Below are 22,946 nucleotides of genomic sequence, written 5' to 3' on the forward strand. Positions count from 1 at the left end.
GTGCATTTCAAATGTTTTTTTTTATGCTAAACTTGTGTTACAACAACTCACTACACTGAATTTTAAAACAAGAATTCTGACTGCGTTTTTGCTTAAATCAACATATGTTTATAATTAAAGATATAAACTCAAATATAAACATAAATCCCTGATACAGTTTAGTTAAAACTCCCTTGGTTAGTCATACGCTGATGACTTTCAGTGGACAACAGAAAAGATTTTCAGAATTCTGGTTCAAAGCTGATAGAGCTCATTTAAATTTGTTGGTGTCATATCCCAGATTTTAAGGGAAGAACACACTTTTACAAAATATTAGAGTTCAGTACTTTTCAAACGTATGATGTTAGCCTGCTTTATCTATTCCAAAACTAGTCTGGGCAGCCCCTTTTAAGGTTTTAAGGCTTTGGGCTAAATAAACTAATTACAATTTTGAAAGGCACTGACTTTAAAATATTCTGAAAATACATTTATTACGTTTAAAAGCTGTGTTGTGCCTGAGAAACCAACGACTTTAAAGAAGTGTACCGATTCAGCTAAGAGCAGTGTTACGTCTTTTATTCTAAATGCTAATGAACTGTCACCAAATGAACCAGTCTGGGTTACACAACCAAGATTAGATGTTGTCTTGCTGCAGCTGCATGAGAGGCAGACAGTCTCTCCACTGTCTTGTCCTTGGAAAAAAATAAAACAAATATGGAGCTTTTAATGAGAGCATTCTGGCTTGTTTTTGTTCAGCACATAAATAAACCTAATTGAGTGATTTAAAGCTTGGCAATTTATTTATTTTTTCTCCACAACAGTAGTGAAAAGTTAAGGCCAGAATTTAACATCTCTACAACCTAACCTGGCATTTTGACCAATAGATTAGAGAGAGCGTGTGGATGTAATTGTTTATGAAATTCTGTGAAGTTGTTTGCTGTATCATCAGCCCACCATAAAAAAAACGGTTCAAATGCATCATCAATATCTAAAACGTGATCCATGGGGATGTCGAGCGTATGTGAACTTGTGATGAGCACTGTAGGGGCAGAGATGAGAGAGTTGTAGTTTCTAGATCAGGCCAGTTTTGAGGTCAGAGCTGCAGCGTGAAGAGCGGCTGAGCAGCAGTTCCTTCTCGTGGATCAGGGAGTCGAGCAGATCCTCCTGTCTGTAGTTATGGTAGACCTTCAGGAAGGCTAACACTGTGATCCCAAGCCAGGACAGCCAGGCAGCCCAGAGGCCAAACTGAAACAGGGACATCCTCCATTTATGACCTCACTTCAAGAAATATCAGCTTGATTTAGGAAACAAAAGCCATTACCTGAGCTATTACAAACTGGTCATAGAAGGCAGAATTGTCCACGCCGAGTTCAAGGTCCGTGTCCTGCAGCTCCTCACAGCTAAACAAATTAATTGGACGTTAAAGGGGACCATATGATGCTTTTTTTCCCCCTGAAAGTCAATTATTGTGTGCTCTTATCTCACCTGTTAGGCATGGTCCCACTCTCAGTGACGGCATCGCACCACAGGTTGAAACCCACGCTGACAATGGTGCTGGACAGGAAGATGGTGAACATCACCAGGGAGCTTATCATCAGGTTGAGGAAGGCATTGAAAAATGAGCTGCTGGGAGAAAGAAGAAACACACAAAATCGGTCTATGCTGCTCTTAAAGCTACAGTACAGCTAATATAAGTCCTTTATTTCCTTTCTTGGAAAATGTGAATACTGCATAAGACCAACCGAAAAAAGATTTTTATACAGAAATGTTATGTAAGAACACTTCTAAGGGACAGTTATCTAGATGACAGTTATTGACACCCCACACAACGAGAATATGCCACAAAAGACAATTGCTAATGAAGCTGACGGTTATATGAAAGCACATTAGTAATGTGAAGTTTAAAGGAAGGAAAAAGTATGTTAGAAAAAGGTGCACCAACATCAGGAAAAAAAACACACCATTGAATTGAAAGGTAAAATGGTAGATAGTCTTCATTTGTATGGCGTTTTATCAAGTCTGGGGATAACAAAGCGCTTCACACTACAGTCATGTACACCATGATGGGGGTAAGCTACATTGTAACACGAGCTGCTCTAAAGCAGACTGACAGAAATGAGGCTGCCATTTAATTGTCTTCCTAAACTCTGAAATGGGCATTAACAAATCCCTCATGGCTGTAATTATTTCTTTTGTAGGTGGACTCTTGTCTACCACATTTTTTCCTTCCTCCAAACTTTCCATTAATATGAATATGGCTCTCTGTGGATAGAGAAGCTTCTTTTACATCAGCCTTTTTAGATGTATCCCGCTTGTGCAGGGTGTCAATGACTGCGTGATGGACAGCTGTATTATCCATAATGACCAAGGCCATAACATGGTTGCAACATAAAATTTCATTGTGAGATACTTTTTTTATTGATGTTACATGATATGATGCTTTTCTGAGATACTGAATTTTATTTATGTATTTTTTTTTTATGAAATGAAAGCCATAACCATCAAGGTTAGCAGAAATAAACACTTTATACCAGGAAGGCCTAATAGACATCATAGAATAATTCAACATGGCTTAATTTTGGTGATAATTATGCACTTTATCACAAATCCAGACTTACAAAATGTTTATTATTGTGGTATACTTTAGAGACTAAGGCGGATTTTTCATATTCTGAAGAGGTACTGCGTAATTCTCCAGTTGCAGGGCAAGATGACTGCGCGTTAGATGCGGAAAACATGTTGAAATTCTAACACAAAATATAGGCGTTGTATTTAGCCTGTAATGGCTGCATACAAATTGTTAAAGCTATAAGTGCTTCCATTAGGCTTTGCTTCATTTTTCCTACGTAGCTGTGCTCAAGGGGAACATGTGAACTGCCACTCACTCGTCGTGTCCTTTGCACAAAAAGAACAGCAGCCTCCATGCCTGCACTGCGGATAGGATGAGGGATGCAATCCCGATAAAAGTGATGAAGCTGCAGGAGCACTCGGGTCCCCACTCCTCCACGATGAAACGCTGCTTCGACACGGTGATGTTCTCGTTTTGCCACATTCCGCGGGTGAACAGCAGACATTTCCCCCCGAAGTCCTCCGAGTTCTCCGACAGCGGCACCACGGCGATGAAGCCGAACACGAAGGCCAGAAAGTAGAGGATGCACTGCGCGAAGATCAGATTGTCGAGGGCCATTTTCCCGTCTGACGCCTCTGCCTGCTGGCCGCCGGAGAAAGTGCGGCTGCGCAGTGGAAGCAGAGACGAGCGGAGGCGCAGCATCCGAGGACGAACTGTGCAGCAAATTAATGAGTGGGCAGAGGCCTTCGGGGCTCTCCATCTGCATCCAGACCGTATGCGATGAACCGCTCCACTGCTGCTGCGGTCTTAAACTGCTGAGAAGGATTTAAGAGCTGCCACGTTTTAGAGCGCAGCTACTACAGTTGGAGTGGATTTGACCAAAACTGGTTTGCACGGTTCCTTGCGGTGTCTATGTTGGATTAAACACACTGTAGTTTTCTTTATAATAATAATAATAATAATAATAATAATAATAATAATAATAATAATAATAATTGTATTTTATTTTAATATCTCCCAAAAGAAGTTACAAACTGCATTTTGATAAAAATCTCATAGAAATAAAGAAGAGTAATAAGCTAAACATTAAAACCAAACAGTTTTTGGGACACATCTGGTGCTCCATACTACATTTTTTTTTAGCATAAAGATTCCTTCTACTTATCGTCTGTTCTTTAAGAACTTCAAGTAGGCCTATTTGAAACTATTCGGAATTTAGTTTTAGCTTTTCATTGGAAAGACCTTGTTGAGTTCTGTTTTCCAGTGTAAATCTGTATTTTGCCTTCTATCATTTAGTATCCAGTTTTCGTCTTAAAAAATCAACTCTTTTTTCTTGAATGTTGCCCTTCCTCTGACCCCATTATGCGGTCCCAGGAAGTACTCCAAGTATAATAATATTAATAATATATGAAAAATAATTTTAGCATTAAACAATATTTTTATTTAAACAATTTAAACAAACCATGGCATTTTTTATTATGGATACCAACACATCTCATTATCTGCAGTAAAATGTTTTAACTACAATGAATACAAATAGACAATTATCAAGTAAAAAAATAATAAAATATAAAATTATAATTAAAAAAACATGTTTTTCAAAATACTAGGCTTCACTTCGAGTCCTTCTAATAATATGAGATGCAACATAAACTGATAGCCTACAGTTTGCTATGCATGCTCAAAAATAAGAGTAATGGTTTGTTTATACATGGTGACAGTCTTAAGGGAAGGGCAGGTAGCGACCTGTCACAGCCATCTGACATGCTCCAATGAGCCCATCTGCTGAGCAGAGCAAGGTGTCTCTGTCCCGTTGGTGGGACGTTGCCTTCTCACAGCGCCCTCCAGTGGGCAAAAATCCCAGCTTCTATTCTGCAGACATGTTATGATCACCAGCTTTAATTGTAAATCCTTTTGTTGCAGAATGTCAAAACATACAACTAAATAAGTTCTTTTTCTTGTTGTTTTTTTTTTTAACTTAAAAAGTACAGGGAGTTATTTTAATGAATATGTCATTAATGTGAACCTGTAGATTTTTCATCATCAGGGATGTCATGAAGTCTTTTTAAACCAGGATCCATTACTATCATTCTTGTAGTTTTCCTTGGAATATTCAATACAACATAAAGACAAGTATTTATATGTGTGCTTTTGAGATAACAGGAGGCTATTTGTATCCATCATACTAACTGCAGTATTTCCGTGGTGTGTGATTTAGGCCTTGTCATTTTGCTGCAGCTCTGCACTCTGATTTTCATGATCTTATCAGCTCACAGATTAGCTTGAGTTATGTTTGTGTGTGAGAGGTTTAGGCTTTGAAGTCGATTTGATTCCAAAGAACTGAGACAGTTTTATGTTGTGGTCATACCATTTTAAAGGCTTCTGAAATGTATATAACAGAAAATTGTGGGATGGAGATTTTCTTTTACAGTTTAATTAAAAAAAATAATTAAAAAAATGTACACCAATACTATGCACTGTACACACCCCATACAAAATTCATCTTTCAGATGCAGAAGCTTCTCCCCCCCAAAAAAAAAATATTTTAATGGATTCCCTGGACTTTAGATGTAGATTTTATCTGTTTTGTCTTTTTAATTGTGTAATAGTATCGCTAATTTAGAAAGAGAAGGATTCATCCTATTTTTAAAAAAGAAAATTTCAATCCATCTGAGAAGCAGATTAATTGTTTCTCAACACAAAATGAACTAAATGTAGTCGAGCTGATGTCCTCCCTGATTAGACCTTGGACAACCTCTGGTATCAGAAGTGCTGCAACGACTGCAAGGTCAAAGTCTTAAATTACAAAAAAAGCACAAAGAGGAAATTACATGAGCAGAATTCCAAAGCCCATTTTTAAATAATACAGCATGTGTGGGCTCGTGAACTGGGCGCCCAGGGGAGATCCGCAGGAGAAGTGTGTCAACCTGAAATATGTGTTAAGTTATTCACTCACCCGTACAAGAGAGGGATAAGGGGAGGGATGCTAACCCAAATGCATTCCTTGGACTCTGGGTAAATATAGAGGGGAATGGGCTGAAGAAAGCATTGGGAGGTCATCCATTTTTCATGAGATACTCTGGCTGCAAAGCAAACATCCCTTTTTTCCAAGCATGGGGGAAGCCAGCAAAGAATGTAAAGAGTGGAATCACTACCAGTGATAACATCAGTGGATTTTTAATGTGGTGTATTTGTGTTTTTATCTGGAACAGCATGTATTCTTTTAATATTGAACAGGCAATGGTGAAAATATATATGTAATAATGTTTGTGACCCTGTCAGATACAGCTCAGAGAAACATTCAAGAAAGTATGCACTGCATATTCCTGGTATGTCCAATGTTCAGTTGGTCGGTTGTGTTACAGAGTGTGACTTCATGATATATAAACGAGATTCATGTCTTCAAAAGACTCTTTTTTCATGCATTATTTTCATCATATTCTCTTCACTCGTTTGCCTTTCCTGGATTCTGTTCTTCCACTCATGACTCTTTGTTGTGGAGCCTTCCCTCTCCAACCTGCAAGCTCCTTTCCTTCTGCCTGTAACACAAAGCAGGAGTGAAAAACAGACACAATTACAGCCTCATATCCTGAGCAGTGATGTGAAGGGCTTAATGAAATATCCTGTACCCATTAATCTTTCCCCTTCAGGGGGTGCAGCAGAAAGGATGCACTGGGCCAACTACTGATTAAATGCTCCTAATAAAGGCCATTCATCTCACCTTAAACCATGAACAGTTTAACTTGTAGCAGCGGCCAGCACTACATTGCTGCATGTTTCTTTGAGCAAGCAGTGCAGTTTCAATCCAGATTTTGTATTTATTTATTTATTTAATTTTGCCCTTTTACAATTACTAATTTAAATATCCTTCTTTTGGGTTTTTCAAACCAACAGAAATATTAGTTTCCACATTAGCTTATATAAAATCCATTGCAACAACTCGTTTATAAAGGTCGCCTAATCTGTGCAGTCCACTTGCATCTTGATTAATCTCAGTATAAATACAGCTGTTTTGTGTAGTCCTTAGAGGTTTGTTAGACAACATTAGTAAACACATAAATACCATATTAATACAATATAGCTTATTCATCTAAATGCCTATGTATCTTTGGATAGACTGGTGAAACTGAACAAAAGTCAGACATTTCTGAACATGAAAGTAATATTTGGGATAAAGCTGAGAAATCCCCTGTGGCTAGACACTTTAACACAGCTGGTCATCTTTAAATGTCAAGAAAATTAAATGTCTGTTTCTAAAAGAAGGCATGACAGAAACAGACTTGTTACAAAGAGAAGGATTCTGGATTCACAATTTACAAGCAGTAAAATGGGGTTTGAGTAAGGAACTGGCGTAGAACCGTTATTTTTCTAATTGTATTGTCTCAAATGTATGCTTACCAATTGCTTTTTGACTTTATTTCCAGAGATGGTTTGCTGTTCTGTGAATGTTACTAATTCCATTTTGACTCTCAGTGCTCTATTTCATCTTTAGGTTGATTGGCTGATCTGCTGTTTTTATGCGTATGTATGCATGTGTGTGTACTTCGGTACATGCCACACCTTTAAAATTGTAATTTGCAGAAAAACTGAAGACTGTGTATTGTTTTACTTCAGCTTAAATGTTATGCATTTCTTTCAAACAAAATACTGAACAAAATATACTGAAGTTCTTAGATGACAAAATGTAAATTTCAAAATATTTTAGGTTAGGTTAATAATTTACAGTTTAATGAACTACAGCTTTGTGTGGACACACTTCTGATCTCAATAATAATAACACAACATCCCTAATAATTTATTACCCAATCAACATAAAAATTGAGGTACACACATCTTAATCCACCACCGAGTCCTTTAGTCCTCTCGGTCAAAGAAAAAGCACAAATCCATATTAAACTAGCCAGATTGGACAGGACACACCTATTTTTATTTATTTTTATTTTTTTTAACAAATGTACAAAAGCAACAATGTGACCTGCACTTCTGTTTGAAGAATGACATCATTGTGGGAGGAGATCTTAAAAGCAGTGATGTTTATGCTGGAGGACAGAAGAACAAGGGATGAAGGGGAGTAAAGAGGACACCTGCTGGGCTGTGATGAGGAGAAATCCCAAGGGCCTAAAAATGAGATCATCCCAGCCACACCAAGTAGCTAACTGGAGCAATAGTGCCCCCTGAAGGCCGGATAATGTTTCACATTGTCGATGACAACGTCTTTGTATATGAAGAACTAAAAAAAAAAATAATAATAATAAAGTACCTGTTTGTCATCTGTTTGCTTTGCAGAGAAATCAGTGAAGTTGGCCAGACTGTTGGTGGATGAGGGGCCAAGTAGACAGGAAGACATGGTGTTATCTGTGAGCAAGAAGAAGGAAAACTGTAAATTGGGAAAGGTAGATGTTGAAGATATTGCTTTTATGCCAGCAAGCATTGTATGAGCATTAACGTTCCTTTTAAAAGAAACCATCACATAAGATGAACTGTTGAGTAAGAAAAAAATATTCTCATCATTTTTAACCACAGTCTCATGTCTTTGAGCTTTGACTTAGCTATAAAGACATGCATGAGTGAGGGACAAGACGCCCAGCTGTGATCAAAAGAGGTGCATCTGCAGAGCTGTAAGGTACTCCCCCATACACACACACACACACACATATATATATATATATACACAGAATATGGGGTGGGGAAAATGCAGTGGAGAAATAGGGGTTGTTTTATGGATGAATGGCTGCCGCAGCAAGGTTAGGGAAACCAATCTCTCCCCAGTCCCCATCCCTTTGGTGCTGCTACCGGTATTTCTAATCCGTGAGCAGCACGACAGTTTCTCTGTGATTCAGTCATCTCTCAAAAGAACTAATTAGCAATTGCCCCAAGGTAATTTATTTTCCTGCAATATACGATTTAACAGTTAAATATGTGTTCAAGCTAGAAAACCTCAAATCTTGAAAGCATGAAGCAGATAAATTACAGCAAATTTAGGTTTCATTGGACAAAAACATATTTTAAACTGTTCATCCGGCAGTGTGGACAAAACTTGAGAAGGGGGAATACAACCAGACTACTTGGTGATGTTGTTAGAAAAACTATAGCAATCGGAGCTACAACCTAAGATGTCCTGCTTACCAATTGTTGGTTGGCCAGTGTTGTCCTCTGAAACCAAGCTTTGGTTCATGTCAGTCACTGGATCCTGGAGGGTTGCTGATGGTGTACTGGAGAAGTCTTGAATGCCACATCCCAGAGCTTCCTTTTGCTGGTGGTGCTCATCCCCTTTCTGATCATAAAATGTGCAGTAAAAGACAGACAACAGAACATACACAGTGTCGTATTTGTGAGCTGTGCCCACCTGATCTGCTGATATCACCAGAAAACCATCTGACTGGTCTTCACTCTTGTGGGAACCTGAAGCGACCATTTTGGGAGAATCATTAGCAACTTGCTCTCCTGGTGTGTACTTCCTGTCGTCTTCTCCACCTTGCAAAGCATAAGATATTACTTTATCTTGGGACTTTAAACTTTTGCCTAAGTCATAGAGGGAAAGTTGTTCTGTGGTGCCATCTGGTGACAGTTTTGGCTCCCAGCATTGTGGCAAAGAATCAGCCACTGAGGTGAAATTGTCCTCATCATCTTCATCATCTCCTTTACTTTGGATCTCCTGATCAGTGAGAAAAGCTGAAATCCTCTGCAGCGTTATGGTGCTGTCAAAGAAGTGAGGATATTTCGACAGAGGTGCTGATGAGGCAGAGGAGAAAGAAAGGGCAGACAAAGACCTCTGATTCTCAGAAGTCAGAATGTCCTGTGTTTCAGAATGGTGTTCCCCTTGGTCATCCTCAGCATCTGCTGTTTGTTCGGTTTCTTCCACAGCTTCCATTGGGAATGGGCTTGGTGTGAGGCGGCGCAGAGCCTGCACTGACAGAAATATTTCTCTGCTGCTTGATTTTCTCTTTGGTTTCTTTGGCCACACAACCTCACTGTAATAAAGAACACAAAGTGCTGATCAAAAATGACACAAACTCATGATGGACATGGATGTTATATGCAGCCTAAATTGAGTAAATTGAGTTTTATTATTTTCATTGTCCTATCCTCTTAATGCAGTGCACCAGTACCAGGATGAATCCTTATGATGATGTTACCACCACTATGTCTGGACGGGGGTTTTGTGTTCTCTTGAAATGCTCTCTTTTACGTCTCCAACTCCTCTGTTTTTCATTTCAACAGAGGATTTGTGCAAATGTTTCCTCACCTAATGTTGTAGTACTCAACCCCATCACAAATAATTCTTGGTTTTGGAGTCAGATCCATCTGTGTTTGTCACCATTTTATTTTTTTTTCTCCTAGCTTCCCCGAGTTTATTATTAGGTTAGTTATTGACATGCTCCTGTCTCACTGATGTGTGGTTCACGATAATTTAGAAGCCCCAGTACCTTATTCTGGGATTTGGTTTTCTCACTTCCGTCACAGCCTTCTTGACCAGTTTGACCAGTTCCTCTGAAGACATTGTTCTCTTCGCCTGATTCTGATACAGTGTGGCAGACAGTGGGCAGGGTACCATTTCACCAAAACAATCTGAAGAAAACAAGACTTACATGCAATGCACTTTATTCAACATCTGATGCATTTTCTTGACATATTTTTTACCTTTATTCTTCTGCTGCAAGATGCATACTTCAGCTCTGTGGCAGTCTTCTTCACCCTGATCAAGAGTTTCAAAAAAGTTGCTTTAGACCCTTAGGAGTGTGAAGTAAAGTAGTATTTATGAGTTAAAGTAGAGTAACCCACGTTGCATCCATGGCAAATGTATTTTACAGCTTCAGCATGTAGATTCACTCCTTTACAGGCCTGGAGGAGGTACATGACCATATCCTCATTTTCTGTGTGGCTTCTTTTCAACAAAGCCCAAGCATCAGTCAGACAACTGTGTAGGTGGAGAAACAGAATGACCAAACAGTCAAGCACTAACTCAAGACATTACTCAATTGGTAAAGAAGTCAAGAGAGCACCTGCTTAGAAGAAACACTTCTGCATACAGTTTTGCATCCTCTGTGGTTTCTATGGGAGGTTTTGTCCACTGGAGATACTTCAGTGCCATGTGGTGCTGCTTGCTTTTCAGCAGAGAGATGATAATGCATCGATGTTGCCAGGAGAACTGAGGGACAGCGGCTTTGGGACTCAACAAGAGCTCCATGGAGGCCTAGGAACAATTTTTTATTGGGCTTTATTTAGCAAATCAAGTTATTTTTAAATATAAATGATAGAACCCGAAGAGAAACACATCTTCATTTGTTTCTATTTTAACAAATTCATTGTTCTTGAATGAGTACCTTTGTGCGCCCATGATCAAACATCCAGAAGGCTTTGATTTGATGGGAAAATCTGTGAGGGATCGTGAAAGCATGGCAAAAAGACTGCAGAAGGTTGTCTTTGCACTGTAGGAAGTTAACCACATCCAGGATGAAGTATAATAGCTGCGATGAGTTTATTAAGAGCCATACACCATGGTGACTGCATTAATTCTTTGCAACATTATGCCAAGCTACGACCACAAACTTCATTGTATTGCTTTCGGGATTTTAAGTGATAGACCAATACAAAGTAGTTCATCATTATAACTAATTGTTTTTACACATATCTCGCTGTTTCTGTGAATGAACCAACAGCATCATAAAGGCCATGCTGATCTGAAATCTGAAATAATGACACATCTGCAAACCAAGATGTGACTGTCCAAGGACTGGAATTTCAAACCCTTGACCTATAAGCTACAATATTTTAGGTCTAAACCCCAGGACTGGATACCACTAGTCTATTAGATCTAATCAAAATGCTTAGAGATTTGAGGTGGTAGCATGACAAAATGTGAAAATGTTAAAGTTTTGAAAAAGGAATGTACATTTAAATGCCATGTAATGAGTCCTTAGACATATTGCTGACTGGATACAATACCCTGGACCAACATGTTGTCAGTACAAGGAACCAAGACAAGCTTCAGAAGTGCGTGAAGAGAAGGTGGGGGGTAGCATTGATCTGTGCAGTCTTCAAAAGTCCATATACACCCATGTCTTTTGGACAGCTGCATCACCATGCCCTTGATCAAAAAGCCACATCTTTCCATCTCTTTCTTATTCCACCTAAATTCAAATAGGGGAAAAAAGAAAGAAAGGAAACCAAACTTTAAGGATAAATTTAAGGATATGAGTAGAATTAGAATATTTGTTATCTCTTCAGAAAAACAGCAGTGGTGTTACCCAGCAGTTTTAAGACACATTTCCTGATGGCTGAGTTCCATTTCCTTCCACATCTGAGAGATACGTCTCAGTTCTTGGGCTTCTAACAGCAACAACAGGGAACACAAAAGTCTTTAGAGATGTGATTGCTTTCTGTCATGTCAATTCTTCCATTTACAAAGACATCAGTACCAGGGAACCTGGGCAGAAGCCCCATAATGCCCCACCACTGAACTAGCCGACCCAGCCAGATGTGTCGTTTCAGAGTCCAGAGCTCTTGGTTCCAACAAGCATTTCTGCCATTCGATGAGTGCTGTGTGTCCCTGCAGATCACACATGGAGCCTTCAAACCTAATAGGAAATTAGTCAATAAAGATCACGTTAGTGCTGGAATGATTAGAATATGTCAAGCTGATCCGTCTTGTTGCTGAATGGACCTTGCTGTTTTCTCAACCACTGAACCAAGATGAGCAGGTTCTGCAGCCTCTGGAGCAAGATGTGTACTTCAACGAAGGAGCTCCGATCCAGGAACATCCACAAACCCTGACAACGACTGAAACCTATTGGGTGAAAAAAAGAAACTATGAATGTTTTGGATTTATGGGATTTTTTTTTTCAGAACTGACATTTGATAAAGTGGCAGTGCCCAGTTACATAGCTTGAATTAAATAAAATGGGTTTGACACAACATATTCAATTTAAAGTGCTTTTTTACTCATTAATTTGGAGGAAGAGAGCAGAAGAATTTTTACCTTTCCAGTCCACAAAATAAGAAACATATCTTGCCCAAATAAGAGAAACAATCAACATCCATTTGTCTGGAAAGGGTTATAAACATGGAACAGTTGTGAAGCTTCTAAAAAATGTTGGGCCAAGCAAAATAATCAACACATCCATGAGAGCACATTAGAACTCATTAAAACCTGAAACACTGAAACACTGTCTGCCTTATTTCCCTTAGCTAAGGTTAGTGTTCATAATTTAACATTAAAGAAAGAGATTGGGAGAAAAGAGCATTTATAGGAGAGTTTCAGGGCAGCAGAACACAGAAGACTGTCTCACATTTGCCAATAAGTATCTTGATATATTGAAAGCCACGCCTTTCAATATATCTCCCATTTAAAATCACATAGAAATTGCCAAATACAAAATACTTACACAAGGTTAACAATTCCTTTTCTGTGAATTCTGATGTCCTCTGTAGCCAGGAGCCAAAGGTTTGTAGATGCTCCTCCAAACACGCATCACCTTTGTAAAGTTTAATGTAACAACACACCTTTTACCATAAAATATTTTACTAAGTATATAGAGATCAGAGGTTTCTTCTATTCTTTACGTACCTTTAATATGCAGCTTCTTCAGCCAGTGGATGATGGCTCTGATTTTGTTAGCACCCAAAGCTTCAGACCATTGAACCTCCAACATGATCTTAAATGTCAGATCTTGGGTTCTGCAGCAGGATGAGGATTTTCAGGCAAAATTAACCCACAAACAGCCAAATTGACACTGGCCACACATTTCGATGGCCATAATAATACATGACCATACTGTACAGAACTGTAAATTATGTCAAACAACTAAAACAACTATTTTTCAAAGTTCTGCCACCTCTTCACCACTATCTGAGTGTATTTATTATGTTATTTCAGGTTAAACAATGGTCATATAAGATCCTCAAAGACCGAGAAAGTGTGCCTGAAGTGAGATTTATAATACACTTCAGGCACATGTCCTTCAGGTGTTACAAACCTATAACATGTAATGTTCTTAGACTATCTTAAACATAATTAGATCAATGGATTGTTCAAGAGCAGATTAAAGCATAGAGGTTGTGAGAATTGTTCTGACATCTAAAAATGTTATAGATTCAGTACTTACTCTGCAATAGAGGAGGTTATTTGTCTGTTGAATGTTGGTGGAATTTCCTCGGTCTGAGCAGAGCAGTGAGTGCTCTAAGTTGTGTCATGTGGATTTTCAAACAACCGCAGCGGCTGCAGCAATGTTTTCCTTCACCCAAGCTACTTTCTTAGATGTTAATCCACTAATCTCTCTCTGTTAACATTTCATTGGCTGAGTCGCACCGTCTCCGGTCTAGTAGTGAGGTCTATTGCAAAAGAAGAATCCAATAATTATAAAGGGAAGGACGTATTCCTTTTTGACTTTGTGTTTACCTCAGTGTACTATTTCTCAAAATCTCATAGAACCAAATAGTCGCACAGTCACTCAAAGTACTCTGTTAACTTCCTTCTAGATTATGTCATTAATTTACATTTAGAAGAATGTAAAAAAAAATACTTATCCACGTACCATAAATATGCATTCATACCCTTTTGACTTTTTCACATTTGTCATATTTTACCCAAAACCTTCCATGCAGTTTAGTGGCATTTTATTTAATATACCAAAATAGCATAACATACCAAAGTGTTAAAAGATGTTAGAATATTTTAAAATTGCTAAAAATTAAAACTTTTTTTATTGAGCACCAAGAGTGAATAGCTGATTATATACATGGTTATATCTAAAGCATTGAATTGTAGCTCTGGTTGTTTGTTTAGGATTAAGAACCTCAACCTCAGTCTTAAATGGCTTGTAGCCTCTAACTAGTTTTTTTCTAGAGTTGTCTTGTGCTGAGCTTCATCCATCTTTTCTTCAGCTATGATCAGCTTCAGATCATAGTTGAAGAAATGCATCCCCACAGAATACTGCTGTCAGTATTGACAGTGGAGTACAGGATTATGTACAGTCCTAGGAATTTTAGTCTTGTGTAACCAGAGTACCCTCGCCATGTTTGAGACTGTTTACTATTTAAATTAGAGGACTTCTTAAGGCAAATCTTCAGGCTAGTAGGAGATCGAGCTACAGCATCTCTCTATCCATCCGTCTGTCCATCCATCCGTCGCTTATTCTTGCAAAGTCGTGGAGGGTCCATCAAGGATTGCCTTTCTCCAGCAATTATCAAGTGATTGCTGAGGTACACCATGGACAGTCACCGGTGCGCAACGTAGACACAGTATATTGATATATAATTTCTTTTAAGTAATATGAATTAATTAAATATTCAAATATTTAATTACATTTAGATGACATTTGGTGTATTTTACTGTGTCAATTTGGAAATATTCAACATTCAGTGCTTTAGCGCTTAACTATGTCTAACTGAAACTCTCGACCACACCTTTCACCTTCATAAGAATATTAGGAATGAGTAAATACAACATGCTTATTATTTAGCACAAAGTATGTCTTGGAAACAGAAAGACAAGTGTTAGATCTGTTCTTGAATTTTAACCTACACGCTTACACAACAGCTACTTGTTATTACTTTCCCAGAACTGAGACTGTCAGATTTGCATAGGTGGCAGAAGGTGGGTGCAAATCCCTAGTGGGGCCCAGGGCCGATTAATGATTAAGAGGAGATTATGTGGAGGGTCAGGTGTTGGCCGCCGGTCTCATTCAGATGCTCCCGTAGCTGCCTTGTGATATCTCTGTCAGTATGACCACTCGGCTCCCTCAACAAAGAATGAGGACATCATGGAGAAAATAGGCAAATATGAGGATGATGTCAGGTGTTGCTGACGAAAGCAGAGAACATGACGGTGAGCATAGTTGCAGATTTAAAAAAAAATATTTCCTAAATAAGAGTTTTTGCATAATATTTAAGCAAGCATGATGGGAGTGATTTGTTTTTACACATTGAATAGAAATAAGAGATACTGATCTTATGTTTGTTTCATTGTTATGGCTGTTGTGTTGATATTCCATGCTTATAAAAACCTTGTCAAATGTCATTCTACTTATTGATCACTATTTTCCTTTCTCAGACAGTATACTCATTTGATAATGTATATATATATATTATTATATTTTTTTACTATAGCCTTCTTCAGTATGACCATAATGCAGCGTCTACACTATATCAATTACGACGACTGGAGTAAGCTGCTTATGAAAGGACCGACAGAGAACCTACAACCAAACGCCCACCCCTCAGTCCGCTGCCCCCTCTGGAGGATAAACTGTTCCTTTTCCAATATCTACTTACATCCCACAATTAATCCCACCCTCACCTTTAAGGAATAACTACAAAATATACAATCAATGGCAGTTTTAAAGGTAAAGTTTACTAAGACCAGGAGGGACAAACTGGCCCAGATCCTGTGGATCCTCAACTGGATCTCAGTGGTTACAGGGATCATCCTGTTCAGCCTGGGGCTCTTCCTCAAGGTGGAGCTCAAAAAGCGTGAAGAGCTGATGGCAGAGAAGGACATCCAGTATGTTCCCAACATGTTGATAGCTGTGGGCCTCATTGCTTGTGCTATCAATTTCCTGGGTGGGAAGATCTGCTATGACTGTGTGGACTCCACCAAGTTCTTGCGCTGGAAGCTGATCATGCTGCCCTACATCGTGTGCACCTTCTTTTTCACCCTGTGCGTGCTTGTGGGGGCTCTGATGTGCTACAGCATGCACTGGGAGCTGGAGGAGGCTCTGGACCTGGGCCTGATGCAGGCGATGAGGTTCTATAAGGACACGGACATGCCAGGACGCTGCTTCCTGAAACACACTGTGGACACACTGCAGATACAGTTCCAGTGCTGTGGGAACAGCGGCTACAAAGACTGGTTTCAAATTCAGTGGATAAGCAACCGTTACTTGGACATGTCCAAAAAGGAAGTCGTAGAGTAAGTAAAGCATGCTGTTGCAACATTTTAAAAACTTGACAAAAAAGACAGCAATACAGAGCTGTTCTTCAGAATGAATGTTGACATTTTACAATTGAACCATACCCATCTTTTTTTTCAATGGTTGAAGATTGAGAGAAGAAACAACTTTATTTTTAACAGTTGAATTTAATTCTAGTGATCTCCAAACTATAAATTCAGACTAAATAGTTTCTAGATGAATATTTAAACCCTTCTTCTGGAAGAATTGAGAGCTCATGGTTTGTTTCCTGACAAAAATCTGGCTCTTGGGCATAGTCCATTATCTGTTCAGTAAGGCAAAATTTGAAGCTATTTCTCACATTGATTTATTAAACATGTGTGTTTAAGATCATCTACTTGTAGTAGCACCCCAACTGTCTTAATCACAGTTTACTCATAATTAAACAAAGAAGCTATTTTGTTCACATAAGTTCAGGTTAGTTTACATGGCTTTTTTTTGCCTGCATAAACTAACAGAGAGAAATGCACCAAACTGACCAAAAAAAAACTCAACTTTTTCCCTTTCCTGCTCTCAAGTCGACTGAGAAGTAATGTAGAGGGGAAGTACCTGATGGATGGAGTCCCATTCAGCTGCTGCAATATCAACTCACCTCGACCTTGCATCCAGCAGCAGATTACCAACAACTCGGCCCATTTCAACTATGAGCATCAGACCGAGGACCAGAACCTTTGGATGAAAGGCTGCCGACAGGCACTGCTGGAGTACTACACCCACATTATGCAGTCCATCGGCCTTACAGTCCTCATTACCTGGCTCTTTGAGGCAAGGAAACACTATATAGCTACCTTACCTTGAAAATATATTTGTACCTCTTGAACTTGTCACATATCAAAACCAAAAGTTAAACATTTTATTGGGATTTTATGAGACAGACAAGTGAAAGTAGAGCACAATAGTTTGTAGAACCATAGAAGTCTTTCTGAATTTGTCGGCCTGGATTGCACATGTAAATACTGAAATCTTGCCCATTCTTTGCAAAATTTCTTTAGCTCAGTTAGTGTGCATGAAGAGCATCTGAATGTAAATTTTCAAAATGTTCCACTCACACTGAGTAATAGATTTGGGTCCTAATTATAACAGGGTCACAAGAACACTTTTGAATGTGCTTTGAACGTGTTTCCATATGCCTTAGTCTCATGTCTTTTGTAGCCTCTAACTGGTTCTCTTTTAATTACTGCCTGATTACATATCTGATTACCTCTGTTCCTGTAGAAAACAGTTACAGTTTGATACAGATACAAAAACAAATAAACACTTTGGGACTGTAATGTGACAAAATGTAAAAAGAAAAAAAAAAAAAGTTCAAGATGGAGCGAATATACTTTCACTGTACCTGCAGTTGTTTAGAAAAATCTTTACATTTAGACAATCTTAGCTTCTCCTTTGGTCTTCTACAAATAATTAAAGCATACCATATCCAAACTTAATCTTTTTTTTTTCATTTTTGTCACTAATTGCATTCCTGTTTTGTTTTAGCTGTCAGTGCTGACAGGTGTTCGTTACCTCCAGACCTCCCTGGAAAACGTGCTGAGGCAGGGAGACCCTGACTCCGAATCTGATGGTTGGCTGCTGGAAAACAGCCTCATGGAAACGGCCCGCACTAACCTGAGCATCATAAAGAGCCTCGGCAAGAGCAACCAAATAAACACAGCCAACAATGGTGACCCCAACATTGATGTCCCATCCACCTCGAAGGCACATTATGGGCCAGACAATGTTCCCCCAAAGGAGAAGATGGAAACAAGCTAAACATTTCAGACTTTAAGACCGTACTGAAAAATATCTCCAATCCTCTGAGCTGTTGTTGTCATAAGATAACGTATTGTCTACCTTTTTTTAAGATCTGTTAATGGTGTTATATATTATAGTATTTATGTCAGGATATGATCCATTTTACTCGTCAACTACAAAAAAAAAATGGAGTGAAAAGGTTTGCCATAACCAAAGACTGGCACTATGTCAACTTAACAGAATAACTTGTCAGTGAAAGTGGCCTTGCCATTAATAATGTTTAATCATGCATGTTTTTTAAAAGTCCAAACTTTTGGATGCAATGGTGAAGTAAAGTACTGAATCTGTAAACATGTCTAATAGTTGTGCTACAGGGAAATGTTTAATTGATTACTTTTTACATGCTTAGTGTTAAACCAGTGTTTGGGTAGAAGATCTGATCTACGCGTTCTATAGATAACTAACCACTTTAGTCACCTATAATCATCTAATCATTTTTTGTTGACAAAATGCAAGGCGGCCATCTACAGGACGTTTTGGCTGTCACTTCAGATTTAGATTCTTGAGCCACATTTATCTTTATTCTATTTGTGCTGGTCACCATACATAAAATTTATAAAAATTCTCATCTAACAGAAAAGCAAGGTTATATACATTGCAAATGGGTATTAAATCTATGAATTGATTTAAATGGGACAAAACAGCAAATACAAACAAGTGGGATTTACATGGCAAATACCACAGTGTACTCAGTTATCCAACAAAAGAAACGGCTACGATAGTCAAATACTGATAAATGGATTACATAAATGTTTATCATAAGGTTTTAATGTAGGTACATTTAAATAGCTGTATAGTTATATTAGGTATATAGGCCTTAAATTACTGGGTCAGAGGCTGTTGGGAGATTGTCATTGGGACCTGTGTACTGATTGTAATCCGTTGCCTTGTTTGACATCGAATCATCCCAATGATGGCTCTCCTGAACCTGCAGGAAAAAAATCTTTTACAGTCCCAGAACACACCATCAAACGCAATCCTGTGGAGTCAAGAAAACACTCACTTTTTGTTGGCAATAACATAGATGCAGGGGTTGTAAAACGTTGAGGACTTTGCAAAGAGAGGAGCAATAATGGCCATCGGGGCAGGTATGGTCTTTGGGTCACCAAATGATGCCCAGAGGCAAACCAAGGAGTAGGGAGACCAGGCAACCAGAAACATGATGATCATTATAATAGACATCTATAGGCGGGAACACAGACAACAAAAGTCTTAACTTTAACACTGATTTGGTTTTCTTGTGGATAAATGCATGTTTTACCAATTTAAACATACTATGTCTTGTCCTAGGAAAATTATTGTGATTAAATACATTTTTTCACACACAAAAACCATGTCTACTAAGTGTTACACATAAAAAAAAAATGTTAATTTGTGGAAACATGTCTGACATTCTAAAATAATCTCTGCTTACTAGTGATTCATCACCTTCAAATTTGCTGTTAATGGACACAAAATAGTGTCCATGTTGTGTATTTAAAACAGGCTGTTAGGAAAAGCAAAGCTGACTTACCTTGGTAACGTCCATCTGGTCAGACCAGTCGATGTTGATGCTCTCCATGCAGTTACTGGTTTTGTACCTCTTCACGGTGACAGACACATTGTAGTAGCAGTAAAACATGACAGATAAAGGAACCACAAAGTTTACTGCAATCACCACCATCGTGAAGGAGATGAAGGAGCTGTGAAGGAAAAGTAGAGGTGCGTTATAAAGAATGTCGAGCAAGTGAAGACTATGTTACACAAAAAAGCAAGATAGGCACTTTTGAAAACTCACGCATCGTTTTGTCTCCAGTTGATTGTGCACGTTGCTCCAGTGGGGTCAGGGGCGTAACTTGCCCAGCCTACTATTGGCATGGAGGACCAGAACACAGCATTCAGCCAGGCAGCCAGAATAAGGATGTTGTAAGACCTAGCAGTCATTTTCTGACCTTTAGAGACAAAATCAAAGAACTTCAACAAGAGCGAGAGGGAACAAATTAAAATCTGGATTGTTTATTAATTTCAAATGTTCCTTCCTATTTTGAAACTGTTTGAAAGTGGGAGTTTTGTTTTGATTAATTATTTTTGACTGATGGTGTCTACAATGCTATGCTAATTCTGTCAACAACTTCCAGTCTGGCATTTTGACATGATGTAAAAACTTAAATTCGTTTTGATCTCTCTGATTTTAAAGAGAGACCCGCTTTGAAAAGATTTCATCGACATGAAAACTTTTGCAAGGCTTCAGATAGGCTGCAGAGTAGTTGGAGTTGCCACTGCCATCACTTAACATGTTCTATGGCATCAGATACATTCAATAGGAACCAGAATGTCCAAAAGCTTTGTTGTGGACACTTTGCAGTTACTAAAACCAAGAAATATACACAGTAAAAGCTGTCCCTAACTGTAGCAAGGAATGGTATGGACATTCTTGGCTTTATTAGTTTTAGTTGTATAACAATAAAATTTATTTTGCCCTTCAAATCATATAATTTGTCATTTTAATAACTTTTTTGTTAGGTTTGGATGCTGACAAAGGGAGTTTCTTCCTTCTCCATGGCTCAACTAAAGGTAAAGGGGACATAAAAGTTGGAGAGGAAAAGAATGGGCTCGTACTGATGCTTGGTCTGCAGATGGTGAGGTAGCGGTCAATAGCAACCACAGTCAGTAGGCCGATGCTGGCCATGCCGAAGAAGATGTTGAGGGCTGCATATATCTGAAATCAGAACCAAAACAAAAAGTTCAAACACAGATTTTCTATGTTGCTGCTTATTAGGACATTTTTACTGAATCTGTTTAGCATCACTAAACAGTTGATAGGCTATTAAAATTACACACAAACACTAGTTTTTAGCTCTTCATATGGGAAAGCATGTTTGCATCGTATGGAATGTGTGTTCCTGAAAGGAATAAAACATAAGTTTGACCAAATCTGCACAAAAACAAACATAATCTTCAGAAAGAAAGTCCAAACACGTGACCTGAGCTGACCAGCTGAGGTGAAAGTCTGCTCACTGTTCGGAGTCATGGCAGCTTAGAATAAACCCAGTTAACCATTCTAATTTTACATGACGAGACAGAAAAAAATAAAAATAAAAAAATTATCCAAAAGAAACAAAAATCAACAAAAATCCAAAGAGAAACTCTTGATCAAAACCACATCAAAAGATTACAGAGAAGTAAAGTAGAAGAAACTGTGTGTGATGTGTGTGTGTGAATGTTTGTTTTTGTTTCCTCACCTGACAGCCGGAGTAGCCGAACTTCCAGCTTCCATGAATATCTGAGGCAGCAGACATGGGATAACCAATACCAGCCACTCCAATGTCAGTGAAGGCCAGGTTGATGATGATGAAGTTAGTGGCTGTGCGGAGCTCCCTGAACTTTACAAACATCAGCAGAACTACGATGTTACTGGCCAAACTGATGACACCTGAGAGTGGAGGAGGCAAAAGCTTTCTATAAAGGTAGTTCTTTATGCATGGCCATGGAGGCTTCCTTCAGATTTTTGCTTCAAAATGTGTAACATTTCAAACATTCAAGTACAAAGTAACATACATAATCTGTATGTTTGTTAAATCATTTAACAAGAAAATAAATCTCTAAACAAGTTCAGATATGATAGATAAAAAATATGAATGAATTTCAAACCAATGCAAGAATCACACTACTGTTTTGAGATTCTTCTTAAAACTTTCACATTGAAGGAATAAAGTCTTAATCAAAAGTTTTTCCCATACTCCAGTTTCTTTCTCCATTTTATCCAGAGTTAATAAAAGCACTATTGTTACTTTTCTGGAGGTTTTGTGACCGTGTGGAACCATAGTTTTCTGAAAGGTTGGAGATCAGTTATCCAGCTTGGGCTTGACTCCTAAAATTCCTCTACATAGCTTAATAATATTCTACACTATTGCACTATTGTTCCTTTTTTTTTTTTGAGGAACCTTATTTTTAATCAGTTTAATTAGTTTTGCCATGAATTTGTTAAAGTGGAGAATCATTTTTTTTCTCAAAGGGTCGGTCTGGCATGGATATAACATTTAGACCATAGAAGAATAATGAACTTAAGCTTCATATTATGAGGAAACCATAACTATTCAACTTAACTTTTTCTTTGTTTTTCTGATGGCGTGTCCGTTTTCCAGATTGTTGAATAAACTCAACGATATAACATTGTTTTCACACACGATATTGTTTTCTCTGTTTCTGCCAGCTCAGTTTATCTAGAGTTATATCTATGAAATCCCACAGATGGTGTTCCTTTTCCTACCTGCAGTTATCAGATATCCAGCCACGATGTTGTGCTCCATTTGGCTGAAAGCACTTTTTCCTCCGTATGGTGCAACATCACCAGAACTGTTCACCTCCGAGTCCATCCCCATCTTTTGACGTGTTTTAAAAACAATCAAAACCAGAACTCTTCTTTACTGTTCTTCTCTAAAGAGCAGAACAGTTAAAAACTCTCGAGATGCTGTTTGAACAGAATAAAGAATCAGAGAGCTGGTGTTGGGAAACTAAAGCCTGTTTCTCGGTGGATTATTACATTCCAGCTCTGTTCTCTGCTCTGAGCCAGTATTTCATACAAAAGTAAGGATTACTGCTCATGTGGCCTGAAATCTGGGTTCTGACACTGACATTTCAACAAAAAATAACATTTTAATTGTGTCACACAGCAA

The 22,946-nt window shown here is 38.4% G+C and overlaps 4 protein-coding genes across 4 annotated transcripts; 1 reads left to right on the forward strand and 3 right to left on the reverse strand.

The window, feature by feature from the left end:
* Positions 1–760: 760 nt before the first annotated feature.
* tmem179ab (transmembrane protein 179a, genome duplicate B) lies at positions 761–3,304 on the reverse strand. Its single transcript, XM_014976267.2, has 4 exons — positions 2,865–3,304; positions 1,465–1,602; positions 1,301–1,379; positions 761–1,224 (listed from the first exon to the last, which is right to left on the reverse strand). Exons 1-4 carry the CDS (start codon positions 3,248–3,250, stop codon positions 1,051–1,053), a joined length of 777 nt encoding a protein of 258 aa, XP_014831753.2. The 5' UTR covers positions 3,251–3,304; the 3' UTR covers positions 761–1,050.
* Positions 3,305–3,361: 57 nt separating this feature from the next.
* On the reverse strand, positions 3,362–13,328 carry LOC106926345 (uncharacterized). Its single transcript, XM_015001189.2, has 15 exons — positions 13,116–13,328; positions 12,934–13,023; positions 12,213–12,335; positions 11,968–12,126; positions 11,797–11,878; positions 11,490–11,679; positions 10,873–11,016; positions 10,552–10,742; positions 10,331–10,466; positions 10,190–10,244; positions 9,976–10,117; positions 8,895–9,519; positions 8,675–8,822; positions 7,809–7,903; positions 3,362–6,087 (listed from the first exon to the last, which is right to left on the reverse strand). Exons 1-15 carry the CDS (start codon positions 13,198–13,200, stop codon positions 5,983–5,985), a joined length of 2,370 nt encoding a protein of 789 aa, XP_014856675.2. The 5' UTR covers positions 13,201–13,328; the 3' UTR covers positions 3,362–5,982.
* A 2,548-nt stretch (positions 13,329–15,876) lies between these two features.
* prph2la (peripherin 2-like a) lies at positions 15,877–18,689 on the forward strand. The gene is made up of 3 exons (XM_015001187.2): positions 15,877–16,457; positions 17,016–17,262; positions 17,977–18,689. The coding sequence occupies exons 1-3, from the start codon at positions 15,877–15,879 to the stop codon at positions 18,247–18,249; spliced, it is 1,101 nt and encodes a 366-aa protein (XP_014856673.2). The 3' UTR covers positions 18,250–18,689.
* A 424-nt stretch (positions 18,690–19,113) lies between these two features.
* On the reverse strand, positions 19,114–22,652 carry rrh (retinal pigment epithelium-derived rhodopsin homolog). The gene is made up of 7 exons (XM_015001188.2): positions 22,541–22,652; positions 21,513–21,703; positions 20,890–20,989; positions 20,069–20,222; positions 19,805–19,973; positions 19,295–19,473; positions 19,114–19,219 (listed from the first exon to the last, which is right to left on the reverse strand). Exons 1-7 carry the CDS (start codon positions 22,650–22,652, stop codon positions 19,114–19,116), a joined length of 1,011 nt encoding a protein of 336 aa, XP_014856674.2.
* Positions 22,653–22,946: the final 294 nt, after the last annotated feature.

Source organism: Poecilia mexicana, unplaced genomic scaffold (genome assembly GCF_051168715.1).
Source record: "Poecilia mexicana isolate PSO_F unplaced genomic scaffold, ASM5116871v1 scaffold_22, whole genome shotgun sequence".
Classification (NCBI taxonomy): Eukaryota; Metazoa; Chordata; class Actinopteri; order Cyprinodontiformes; family Poeciliidae; genus Poecilia; species Poecilia mexicana.

Excerpts from the sequence above, each read along its gene's own strand:
- LOC106926345 (XM_015001189.2), bottom strand. The coding sequence starts at position 13,200 with ATGTTGGAGGTTCAATGGTCTGAAGCTTTGGGTGCTAACAAAATCAGA. Across the intron at positions 10,467-10,551 it reads GAAGTGTTTCTTCTAAGCAG|TTGTCTGACTGATGCTTGGG; the intron begins GTGCTCTCTTGA and ends CCACCTACACAG. Across the intron at positions 7,904-8,674 it reads CACTGGCCAACCAACAATTG|ATAACACCATGTCTTCCTGT; the intron begins GTAAGCAGGACA and ends TCTTGCTCACAG.
- rrh (XM_015001188.2), bottom strand. The coding sequence starts at position 22,652 with ATGGGGATGGACTCGGAGGTGAACAGTTCTGGTGATGTTGCACCATAC. Across the intron at positions 20,223-20,889 it reads CATCTGCAGACCAAGCATCA|GTCAGAAAATGACTGCTAGG; the intron begins GTACGAGCCCAT and ends TTGTCTCTAAAG. Across the intron at positions 19,974-20,068 it reads AACTGGAGACAAAACGATGC|CTCCTTCATCTCCTTCACGA; the intron begins GTGAGTTTTCAA and ends TTTCCTTCACAG.
- tmem179ab (XM_014976267.2), bottom strand. The coding sequence starts at position 3,250 with ATGCTGCGCCTCCGCTCGTCTCTGCTTCCACTGCGCAGCCGCACTTTC. Across the intron at positions 1,380-1,464 it reads AGTGGGACCATGCCTAACAG|CTGTGAGGAGCTGCAGGACA; the intron begins GTGAGATAAGAG and ends TAATTTGTTTAG. Across the intron at positions 1,225-1,300 it reads ACCAGTTTGTAATAGCTCAG|TTTGGCCTCTGGGCTGCCTG; the intron begins GTAATGGCTTTT and ends TCCCTGTTTCAG.
- prph2la (XM_015001187.2), top strand. The coding sequence starts at position 15,877 with ATGGCAGTTTTAAAGGTAAAGTTTACTAAGACCAGGAGGGACAAACTG. Across the intron at positions 16,458-17,015 it reads TCCAAAAAGGAAGTCGTAGA|TCGACTGAGAAGTAATGTAG; the intron begins GTAAGTAAAGCA and ends CCTGCTCTCAAG. Across the intron at positions 17,263-17,976 it reads TCATTACCTGGCTCTTTGAG|CTGTCAGTGCTGACAGGTGT; the intron begins GCAAGGAAACAC and ends GTTTTGTTTTAG.